The following is a 12,829-nucleotide window of genomic DNA, read 5'->3' on the forward strand; positions in this document are numbered from 1 at the left end:
TGTAGCCTACTCCCGACCGTCATGTTGTACAGCGCCATATTTTCCGTTCCATCCTAACGGAAACCCAGAGGGGTTTTATTTATATTTTTATAGAAACACTATAATATTAATCAAATTAATTAAGCAACATTTCTTAAAATCAATCCCATATACTATGTTCTTACAAAAAAAGGTTTTAAATTCTGTAGTACAGCCACTATTGAAGGCTATCAAATGCTTCTCAAAGATGCCCTCTGGTGGTCAAACTAGCACTAACTAGCATTAATGGTACCAGTGGTTGGCACTTAAATAACTTGCCACAGAATTCTGCGGCACCATGCAAGCAGTGCCGCAGTACGCTGCAGCTTTTAAATGACGAACCACTGTGCTGCAATTTATTTTACCATGCTGCGAGACACTCCTCAACTCAGCAATAAAAACAATAACAATGGTGGTGGGGTGGCGGCCTGTGACGCTGTTTCACATATCTCAGCTTTAAGAATGGTCAGAATTGTTAGCAAGGGACTTCGTAGAAAGTTTCATTCTCACCAAGGACATTTTTTATGTGATTTAATTTCTATTTCAGGCTTTGTTAACGAGTCATTGGTGTAAGAGAAAATAGTGCAGTGCTTACCCTTTTTCTTATAAACTGTGTGAAAATTACTTTTTGCTGATGTCTCATAGAAGAATAGCAAAATAGGATATTTTTTAGGACCATTGTTTTCAACAGCTGTGATGCCCTATTTTATTGCCTGATGGGTAGCCAGTTTGTTACGACAAGTTCAAAGTTAAAGTGTATTAACAGAATATAAAACAAATAAAACATTTAATAATACTTTAATGAGCATGACAAAAGGACCGATATTTAAAAATCAGCTATTTGAAAAGACTGACGGTGGCTTAGGGAGGGAGACTATGCCAAGGCTTCACTTTTCAGTTATTCACAGCCCACTGGTTATAGGAACCCCGGATTTTTAACTTCATTAACAAGCACGCGAGTCACAATTGGTCATTCCGTTTGGGATTCCACAAAGGAATGAAGTCAGGGTTTCTCTCATCGACCAAAGACGTCACTCATCCCTTTGGTATGGCCTATGGATCAGGTCTCAGAGTTGCATCAGATCGGCCCCCTCGGCCCGAGTGGGTTAGCCTAGACTGAGACTGAAGATATGAGCTCATCATCAGTCTCAACTGATGTTGGTGATAACCTTGGTTCTGTTGGAGCTGTTTTATAGATTACTGATGTCAGACAGAGCTAATAATCACACTGTTAACAGCATCATATGTCAACATTGACATGAGGGATCTCATTAGTCTAGCTATTTTTGGTGGTTACTCATTTGTGGAAGTCTGAATACTGGTACATTTCTCACAAATTATTTTCCCACATGATCACCCTCACTCTTCTCTACTCTCCCTTCTATAGATGGTCATCACCTATGGGAGACAGAGGCCAAGGTTGACAAGGACTCCTCCAAATCTGTAAGTCTTATAAGCATGACATTCTGCATTTTTTTATAGGTATTTTACAGCAATGTTTGTATTAGTTGGAAGACACTCTGTTGCGTCTCTCTCTCTCTCTGGACCGGGTGAGTCACCCAGAGCACTCTGTTCTTCAGGGAGACTGGGTCTGAGACTGGGGGATTAGAGCATATTTATATGTGAGGTAGTGCACCTGCTCCCCATGTTCTCCCCTGCACATACACAATCAGATGCGCACACACACAGATGCAAGCACACATGTGCGCACACACACACACAGTCCTACACACACAAATGTGCACACATACACAAATGTGCACACACACTCACTCTCTCTTTCTGACACACACACTCATACACACAAAGATGCATACACACATACACTACCGTTCAAAAGTTTGTGGTCACTTAGAAATGTCCTTGTTTTTGAAATAAAAGCACATTTTTGGTCCATTTAAATAACATCAAATTGATCAGAAATATGGAGTAGACATTGTTAATGTTGTATATGACTATTGTAGCTGGAAACGGCAGATTTTTAATGGAAGGGATATTTAATCTTTATATGTGTATGTACGAAACCTGTGCCGGTGGAAAAATATTTTGATGTTGGGTGCATTGGCATGTTTTTGCTGTAATAGCTACTGTAAATCGGACAGTTCAGTTAGACTAACAAGAATTTAAACTTTCAGCCGATATAAGACACTTACAGTTGAAGTCGTAAGTTTACATACACCTTAGCAAAGTACATTTAAACTCAGTTTTTCACAATTCCTGACATTTAATCCGAGTAACAATTCCCTGTCTTAGGTCAGTTAGAATCACCAATTTATTTTAAGAATGTGAAAGGTCAGAATAATAGTAGAGAGAATGATTTATTTCAGCTTTTATTTCTTTCATCACATTCCCAGTGGGTCAGAAGTTTACATACACTCAATTAGTATTTGGCAGCATTGCCTTAAACAATTTAAACTTGGGTCAAATGTTTCAGGTAGCCTTCCACAAGCTTCCCACAATGTGATGGGTGAATTTTGGCCCATTCCTCCTGACAGAGCTGGTATAACTGACTCAGGTTTGTAGGCCTCCTTGCTCGCACACGCTTTTTCAGTTCTGCCCACAAATTTTCTATGGGATTGAGGTCAGGGCTTTGTGATGGCCACTCCAATACCTTGACTTTGTTGTCCTTAAGCCATTTTGCTACAACTTTGGAAGTATGCTTGGGGTCATTGTTCATTTGTAAGACCCATTTGCGACCAAACTTTAACTTCCTGACGGATGCCTTGAGATGTTGCTTCAATATATCCACATAATTTTCCTCCCTCATGATGCCATTTATTTTGTGGTGTGCTCCAGTCCCTCCTGCAGCAGAGCAACTCCACAACATGATGCTGCCACCCCCGTGCTTCACGGTTGGGATGGTGTTCTTTGGCTTGCAAGCCTCCCCCTTTTCTCCAAACATAACGATGGTCATTATGTCCAAACAGTTCTATTTTTGTTTCATCAGACCAGAGGACATTTCTCCAAAAAGTACGATCTTTGTCCCCATGTGCAGTTGCAAACCGTAGTCTGGCTTTTTTTATGGCGGTTTTGGAGCAGTGGCGTCTTCCTTGCTAAGCGGCCTTTCAGGTTATGTCGATATAGGACTTGTTTTACTGTGGATATAAAAAAGACTCTGTTCATTGACTGAACTGTACCTGTTTCCTCCAGCATCTTCACAAGGTCCTTTGCTGTTGTTCTGGGATTGATTGGCACTTTTTGCACCAAATTACGTTCATCTCTAGGAGACAGAACGCGCCTCTTTCCTGAGCGGTATGACAGCTGCGTGGTCCCATGGTGTTTATACTTGCGTACTATTGTTTGTACAGATGAACGTGGCACCTTCAGGCGTTTGGAAATTGCTCCCAAGGATGAACCAGACTTGTGGAGGTCTACAATTTGTTTTCTGAGGTCTTGGCTAATATTTTTTTGATTTTCCCATGATGTCAAGCACAGAGGCACTGAGTTTGAAGGTAGGCCTTCAAATACATCCACAGATACACCTCCAATTGACTCAAATGATGTCAATTAGTCTATCAGAAGCTTCTAAAGCCGTGACATCATTTTCTGGAATTTTCCAAGCTGTTTAAAGGCACAGTCAACTTAGTGTATGTAAATGTCTGACCCACTGGAATTGTGATACAGTGAATTATAAGTGAAATAATCTGTCTGTAAACAATTGTTGGAAAAATTACTTGTGTCAAGCACAAAGTAATGTCCTAACCGACTTGCCAAAACTATAGTTTGTTAACAAGAAATTTGTGGAGTGGTTGAAAAACGAGTTTTAATGACTCCTACCTAAGTGTATGTAAACTGTATGTGTACCTAAATGTTTACAATCTAATATAAATATTAGAATTTATTTGAATTATGCGCTCTCCAATTTCACCGGAAGTTGTCCCGCTAGCGGGACCCCGATGTACTGTAGATATCGCATAAAAAATCTGCCCTTTCCAGCTACAGTAGTCATTTACAACATTAACAATGTCTACACTGTATTTCTGATCAATTTGATGTTATTTTAATGGACCAAAAATGTGCTTTTCTTTCAAAAACAAGAACATTTCTAAGTGACCCCAAACATTTGAATGTTAGTGTACATTTCAAAACACAGTGATAATTTTACCGTATATTCAAAATATTGGGTAGAAAAATGTACCATTTATGCTACATTATCTGCACATGTACCCTAAAAGGAACTGACCAATACCATCTGAAGGTACCTTGTGTGTACCTTTGACCTTTATGTACCCTAGGGAACAACACTGTACCCTAATTTTGAGATTTTGTGGATATACTATATGTTCTTGGTAATAAAGATTACCTGGTGGCACTGCTGAAACATTCATGCACATCCACCCAAAAGCTTGCAAGTTTAAATCTCCAAAGCATTTATTTACCTTTATTTAATCAAGGAATTACCATTGAGACCACTGTCTCTTTTACAAGGGAGCCCTGCATATACAATTTCATAAAATACTTAAAAAAGACAATATAAAATGTATCAAATACAGCACAACACATATTGCACAGACAAACATAAATATACACAAAACACAGTCAACTAAAACAAACACATTCTTCATTATAAAAAAGACTCTGTTCATTGACTGAACTGTCCTAGGGTCACACCCATCTATTCTAAATGTATTGTGGAGGTCATCCCAAACATGTGGAGTATGAAAACTAAAAGCTGAATATCCTGTAGCCAGCCAGTTCAGCACTTGTTTACATAATAGTATCATCCACATATACAGTGGGGGGAACAAGTATTTGATATACTGCCGATTTTGCAGGTTTTCCAACTTACAAAGCATGTAGAGGTCTGTAATTTTTATCATAGGTACACTTCAACTGTGAGAGACGGAATCTAAAACAAAAATCCAGAAAATCACATTGTATGATTTTTAAGTAATTAATTTGCATTTTATTGCATGACATAAGTATTTGATACATCAGAAAAGCAGAACTTAATATTTGGTACAGAAACCTTTGTTTGCAATTACAGAGATCATACGTTTCCTGTAGTTCTTGACCGGGTTTGCACATACTGCAGCAGGGATTTTGGCCCACTCCTCCATACAGACCTTCCCCAGATCCTTCAGGTTTTGGGGCTGTCGCTGGGCAATACGGACTTTCAGCTCCCTCCAAAGATTTTCTATTGGGTTCAGGTCTGGAGACTGGCTAGGCCACTCCAGGATCTTGAGATGCTTCTTACGGAGCCACTCCTTAGTTGCCCTGGCTGTGTGTTTCGGGTCGTTGTCATGCTGGAAGACCCAGCCACGACCCATCTTCAATGCTCTTACTGAGGGAAGGAGGTTGTTGGCCAAGATCTCGCGATACATGGCCCCATCCATCCTCCCCTCAATACGGTGCAGTCGTCCTGTCCCCTTTGCAGAAAAGCATCCCCAAAGAATGATGTTTCCACCTCCATGCTTCACGGTTGGGATGGTGTTCTTGGGGTTGTACTCATCCTTCTTCTTCCTCCAAACACGGCGAGTGGAGTTTAGACCAAAAAGCTAAATTTTTGTCTCATCAGACCACATGACCTTCTCCCATTCCTCCTCTGGATCATCCAGATGGTCACTGGCAAACTTCAGACGGGCCTGGACATGCGCTGGCTTGAGCAGGGGGACCTTGCGTGCGCTGCAGGATTTTAATCCATGACGGCGTAGTGTGTTACTAATGGTTTTCTTTGAGACTGTAGTCCCAGCTCTCTTCAGGTCATTGACCAGGTCCTGCCGTGTAGTTCTGGGCTGATCCCTCACCTTCCTCATGATCATTGATGCCCCACGAGGTGAGATCTTGCATGGAGCCCCAGACCGAGGGTGATTGACCGTCATCTTGAACTTCTTCCATTTTCTAATAATTGCGCCAACAGTTGATGCCTTCTCACCAAGCTGCTAGCCTATTGTCCTGTAGCCCATCCCAGCCTTGTGCAGGTCTACAATTTTATTTCTGATGCCCTTACACAGCTCTCTGGTCTTGGCCATTGTGGAGAGGTTGGAGTCTGTTTGATTGAGTGTGTGGACAGGTGTCTTTTATACAGGTAACGAGTTCAAACAGGTGCAGTTAATACAGGTAATGAGTGGAGAACAGGAGGGCTTCTTAAAGAAAAACTAACAGGTCTGTGAGAGCCGGAATTCTTACTGGTTGGTAGGTGATCAAATTCTTATGTCATGCAATAAAATGCTAATTAATTACTTAAAAATCATACAATGTGATTTTCTGGATTTTTGTTTTAGTATCCGTCTCTCACAGTTGAAGTGTACCTATGATAAAAATTACAGACCTCTACATGCTTTGTAAGTAGGAAAACCTGCAAAATCGGCAGTGTATTAAATACTTGTTCTCCCCACTGTATGTTAAATATTTTTTTTCAACAGATTGACCAATAGCATGTACATAAATATTGAAAAAAAAACAGGTCTTAGCATAGACACCTGCGGAACATCTTTATGTATTTCAACAAATTCAGACTTAACCCCATCAATCACGATGGCCTGAGTTCTGTCACTAAGATAATCATGAACTATCAAAATAAAGAAAGTCGCACACTCATATATATAAACTCCCAGAAAATTAATGGGTATTTACCAACGTTTCGGCATCACTGTGCCTTCCTCAGGGTCAATGATGCCGAAACGTTGGTAAATACCCATTAAATTGCTGGGAGTTTATATATGGAGTGTGCAACTTTCTTTATTTTGATAGTTTATTCGCCGTTAGTCAGCACCTCCACACACATCTTTCTGGGTGTGCTCCAGCTCATGTTTTTTAATCTACTAAGATAATCATGAAAACAAGAGCAGATGTAGGAGCCCAGGCCAATCGAGGACAAATAGTTCAATAAAATATCATGATCAACAGTTTCAAACGCTTTTGACAGGTCTACAAACAAGGCACCACAATTAATTTTATCATCTAAAGCATTGAAAATATCATTAACAACCAATATGGTTGCTGTGATAATGCTGTGCCCTGGCCTAAGCCCAGATTGATTGATATAAAAAATGAAGATAATAAAAAAGCAAAGTTGCTTATTTATCAAAGTTTTGAGAATCTTGGCTAGACATGGAAGCCTGGAGATGGAACGATGTGTTTTGAAGGGGGCATGATTATCTACAATAGTATTGAAGACATTACAAAAAAATCTTAAAGCTAAATCACATTCAGGGATAGCAGAGATATAATCAATATAAAGGTCATGTAAAAAAGCTTGTTCACTAAAGTTCCTCTTAGTGATGACATAAGGCTTAGATTTATGCATTTTCACATCGCTGACACAGACAACTGGGCAGTAAAATTCAGTTGGGAAAGTCCCACTAGCAACGTATTTGTCAACATAAGATCAGTCAGGGTAGATTTCGATGGATATTTAGGATTCAGCCGTGTTGGCTCAGCTCAGACAGGTTTAGTTTAGAGCAAATATCATTAATATATATATCAATATCAATATCATCATGCCGGATAGGGCCTAAAAATAGATTTTCGGCCATGTTCACTGGCTTCCTCCAATCAATATTAAAATTGCCCATAATAAATAGTTCAGATTTACCAGACTTAGATAGCAATTCAGATAAATTGTTACTCACACATGAGGGAGCAGAAGGAGAGCGATACACTCCTACTAGTCTCAGCTGGTTATTATGACTAAGGTCCACATTAAAACTTCTTATGGCTGCATCCCGCTACCGGGATCGATATGACAGCAGCCAGATAAAGTGCAGGGCGCCAAATTCAAAAAACAGAAATCTTATAATTAAGATTCTTCAAACATACATGTGTCTTATATCATTTTAAAGGTATTCTTGTTGTTAATCCCACCAAAGTGTCCGATTTCAAACATGCTTTTCAGCGAAAGCACTACAAACGATTATGTTAGGTCACCATCAAACCACAGTAAGCACAGCCATTTTTCCAGCGAAAGATAGCAGTCAGAAAAAGCAGAAAGAGATTAAATGAATCACTAACCTTTGATTATCTTCATCAGATGACACTCATAGGACTTCATGTTACACAATACATGCATGTTTTGTTTGATAAAGTTCATATTTATAACAAAAAATCTGAGTTTACATTGGCGCGTTAGATTCACTAGTTCCAAAAACATCCAGTGATAGTGCATAGCCACATTGTTTCAACAGAAATACTCATCATAAATGTAGATGATAATACAAGTTATACACATGGAATTATAGATATACCTCTCCTTAATGCAACCGCTGTGTCAGATTTCCCAAAAGCTTTACAGAAAAAGCAAATCATGCAATAATCTGAGACGGAGCTCAGAACAATAGCCAAATTAGCTGCCATGTTGGACTCAACAGAAACCAGAAAATACATGATAAATGTTTCCTTACGTTTGATGAACTTCATCAGAATGCAGTCCTAGGAATCCCAGGTCCACAATAAATGCTTGATTTGTTCGATAATGTCCGTTATTTATGTCAAATTAGCTACTTTGGTTCACGCCTTCGGTAAACAATTCCAAAGTCAGAAAGCACCTCCACTATAACATGACGAAATGTCCAAAAGTTCCGTAACAGTCAGTAGAAACATGTCAAACGATGTACTGAATCAATCTTTAGAATGTTGTTAACATACATCTTGAATAACGTTCCAACCGGAAAATTAAATTGACTTCAGAAGAGCGATGGAACGGACGTCCTACTCATGTGAAGGCGCATGGTGAATGCGTGATCAGCTCGTGGAAGTGATTACTCATTCCTGTCTCCTTCGGCCCCCCTTCACATTAGAGTCATCAGACAAAGTTCTGTTGACTGTTGACATATAGTGGAAGCTGTAGGAAGTGAAAACTCATCTATATCTCGCTGTCATTTCAATTGAGAGCATGGTTGAAAATCTGACACCTCAGAAACATTTCAAACAGGAAGTGGAACTTCTCAGGTTTTTGCCTGCCATATGAGTTCTGTTATACTCACAGACATAATTCAAACAGTTTTAGAAACTCCAGAGTGTTTTCTATCCAATATGAATAATAATATGCATATATTAGCAACTGGGGCTAAGGAGCAGGCCGTTTAATATGGGCACCTCTGTGCACCTTTCATCCAAGCTACTCAATACTGCCCCTGTAGCCATAAGAAGTTAAGAACGCTTTACATCAAGTGTCCCTGAGCACTGCAATTTTTTATGTTGGTGTTGGTGTTGTCAGATATTCTGACAATTATTGACTTGATTCTGGGCAACTTTTAGCAGTGTATAAATGTATTTTTACCATTAAATCTGTGGCCAATCTCTGTCATGCCCACAGACCTGGTGGCGTAGGATGACATTCAGGACATTAACAACCAAGAGGTTGTGAATTCAAATCCTAAATGAGGTATAGTTTCAAGTAACCAGCATTCAGCAGCATACTGCCTTTTACAGAAATAACACCTGAATTCAGCTTTACAAATTCAGTAATGTGTTGTTGTTTTCCATACTTTCACTGCAACCAATAGCCTGTAGTATACCCTAAAAATACAGGAATGTTTTAACAGTGTAGCATTTTATTGTATAAAAGGAAAACACAGAGGAGAGGGAAAGCACAGGATGGTTCTTCACAACCATCAAAGCAGTAAAGAACCTTTACTGAAATGCAAATAAAAAATTGTTACAAATATCACCCTCACCCCTGACCCTCACCCCTCAAGAACCTTTTATTTTTGTGAATTTTTTTGTATGCTGAGTGTATGCTTGTCCAGCATGGTCTGGTCAAACTGGTCTGCAAAACCACGCCCATTATTATTGTATTTCTCAGCATGCTCTATTGAAGTTTGATTTTTAGAATTGTTTGTGTCCATATCTATGTTTTGGCATGCACATTAATTGATTCATTAATCAATTAATATATCTTATGCTAGAAACAGATAGATAACATACATTTTTCTAAACTAATCCAATCTGTTAGTTGCATCCGTTACTGAAATGTTTTTTCCAGTTTAGATGGTTTAGCTAGTCTCATTAATTTATCTGTCTAACCCTGGCAATCATTCTGATTGCGACTTGCCAGTGGTTTCTTTGAACGCGCTAGAGGAATTTGAGCGCAGTTGTTCTCGTCGGGAGAAAGATGGTGGAAGAGGATGATGAAGTAGATTCTGAATCTAATGGTGGTAGAATCAAGGTGAATTAGAATATTGTCCAAAAGAATGGAAAACGGAGAAAAGTAGTGTACAATATCCCTTCGTATCTTGTAGGAGTATTTTTTTTAATGAGGAGCAGCTGATCGGATTACCAATCCTAAAGAATCCATTTGAGCTATCCAAACTGGTGGAGAGAGTGCTGGGTAAAGTGAAGGCTGTGAGGATCACGAGAGGCGGGCTTGTTTAGATATTTTGTGCTTCTGCGGATCCGAAGGAACGTGTGTTGCGTCTCACTCGATTCGATACGTTTGAAGTGTTGTGTGTGTCTCTTTGAAACAGAGCACCCGTCAAGGGAATTATATCTGGCATCTCGTGGGAAGTTGATGTTGAAGAAATGAAAAATATTCCTGGAGTGATTGATGCAAGTTGGATGAATCGTGTGGTGAATGAAGAAAAAGTGAATGTGGTGAATGAAGAAAAGTCTATCTGTTTTTTTGTTTTTTGATATGGAGTCTCTCCCTACTCAAGTGCAGTTGGGGTATATAAATTACAGATTCAGAGCATTTATCCTAAGACCAATACAGTGTGATCATTGTAAAGTTTTTGATCATGTTTCAAGTGTTTGCAGAAGGGAGAAGCCGAGACATTTTAAAGGTTAAGAAGGTGGACTTTGTGGCCTTTATAGCTATACTGATTGATGGCACTGCCAAGGTGGAGAGAAGGTCCAGGAAGATGGATATCATTGTGGATCGGGTGGAGCGGTTCCTGGGACTGAAAGATTTCTCAGCGGAGGAGTTACATGGAATATTGTCACAAGTCATACCACCCTCTCAGGCCCTGGAGCCTGAGAAGGGAGATATGGAGATTTGAAAGAAGGAAGAAGTGTGAGTTTAGGTTTGGTTTTTTCAATGTACAATTTTTATTTGGGTGGATTAAGTTAGTTTCCCTATCACGTATGGATTTTCTTTTTACCTTGTTTTGTTTTTTCAACCCATCCAGTTGGTGGTGGCAATACACCTTTTGGGGTTGTTGTCCACCATAAAACCCACAGAAGAAGAGTAGTCATTCTGATTGTAGATTGTCGGTGAATAAATGTTCCAATTGTTGAATATTTCCACTCAGGTTTGATTCAAATAGGAATTAGCCATCACTTTGCAAGCCAGTGTTGTGCTATATGTTAGTTTGTTTTTGCACTATATCTGATTTAGATTTGATGTTATCTTGTGAATTGTATCGGGCAGGGCTCCCTTCTGAAAATGGTGACTCCGTTAAATAAAGGAAAGAATAATAATTATGTGACTTGATGCTGGTTTTGCAGGTGAAGGCTGGTCTCCAGCGAAAACATAATGAAGGCTGGTCACCAGAGAAAACACAGTGAAGTCTTGTCACCAGCCTATGCTGGTTTATGCAGTTTTTTTCAGTAGGGCACACGCTCACTGTTGCTGTTGGGACAAATCTGTGTGAATCTCAAATAAACAAGGGTCTTTCTTTACAGGCCAGAATGCTGGATCAGTCCCATTCTAAACACCGACAGACCCTTGGCCAGGTTTAACCTCTGCCTATTGTGCTACAAAGCTACGAAACGGCACATTCAGCACTGAGGAATTTTAAACACGTCACCGCATCAGTCAATGTCCTGCCTTCCCCTAAGGGAATAAACCATAATTTAGACGTGTTACTTGTGAATAATTGTATGATCAGGCCTATTTTAACTTCTCCATCTCGGCTATGTCACTGTTTAGTCTAGGGTTAGTCATATAGACAATTTTCTTTTGTGACGGGAGTTACTCAAATTAGGTATAAGGTGTGCAATTGAAGATGTCATTGCCGATTAACTCAAAAGTTTTTTGACAAACAGAAAAGTAGTGGTTGTAGCGCAATAGCAATCTGGTAGGAATGTGAATGAAAATATTATGAATTAATGTGTATGTTTTTGTTTCTCTCAATAACTACCTCCCTGCTAACGTTCTTATTGTTTCCCACCCTCACTATGAAATAAATGTTGTCCACGGTCCCTAGCTTCCCAGACACAGTTCACGACTGAAAGTATGATAGATTAAAACAGTAAACTCTATTTTGACCCTTTTTCATTAACTAGTCCTCTGATGTATTATCAGGGTGGACCAGGCTAGAGCGGAGTGAAGCCGGATCATGCTATGCAACAGAAGTGCTTCATCTGGCTTTACTTTAGTTTACGGCTGTACTGATTTAATATAAAGTGTGTCAGGCCTCACCTGAACCTGTCAGGCCCAGCCTTCCTCCAAAGCCTAATGCCAAGAATAAATAACTTCCAGTCTGGCTACTGCTCAGCACCTCCATCAGTCTGCAATAGATTGAGTTAAACTCCAGACATGGGTTCAAATTCTATTCAAATTCATTTCAAATACTTGAGCTGGGCTTGACTGAGCTTTCCTGGTGCAATGGATCCAATAAAATTGTCTCAAAACTGCACCAGCACCAGTCCCACCCATTAGGCACTCCAGGTAGGTTAAAGCAAACACTACAAGTATTTTAATGATTCCAAATAGTATTTGAACCCAGGTCTGTAAAACTCCATGCAGCGTAGCACTGTTGTCTCGTCACAGACTGAGCTGAACCCGATCACACACGTTCAGTTCTGGCCTGCATTCACTTCGTAGACAGCAGGGAGCAGTGCTGGGGGAAATGAAACATCTGGATACTCCCTGGATGAATTTATAGTTACTCACCATAAAAACAACCGTGGTTTACTGTCTAAGCTTACC

At 39.7% G+C, this 12,829-nt stretch overlaps 1 protein-coding gene across 1 annotated transcript in view; it reads left to right on the plus strand.

The window, feature by feature from the left end:
• Positions 1-12,829, plus strand: part of LOC139558853 (nuclear factor of activated T-cells, cytoplasmic 1-like) — a 65,831-nt gene that overhangs the window by 29,190 nt on the left and 23,812 nt on the right. Inside the window, exon 7 of the mRNA XM_071374362.1 lies at positions 1,406-1,461. Coding sequence (XP_071230463.1) covers positions 1,406-1,461 — 56 coding nt within the window. The remainder of the gene's footprint in view (positions 1-1,405; positions 1,462-12,829) is intronic.

Source organism: Salvelinus alpinus, chromosome 29, assembly GCF_045679555.1.
Source record: "Salvelinus alpinus chromosome 29, SLU_Salpinus.1, whole genome shotgun sequence".
NCBI lineage: Eukaryota > Metazoa > Chordata > Actinopteri > Salmoniformes > Salmonidae > Salvelinus > Salvelinus alpinus.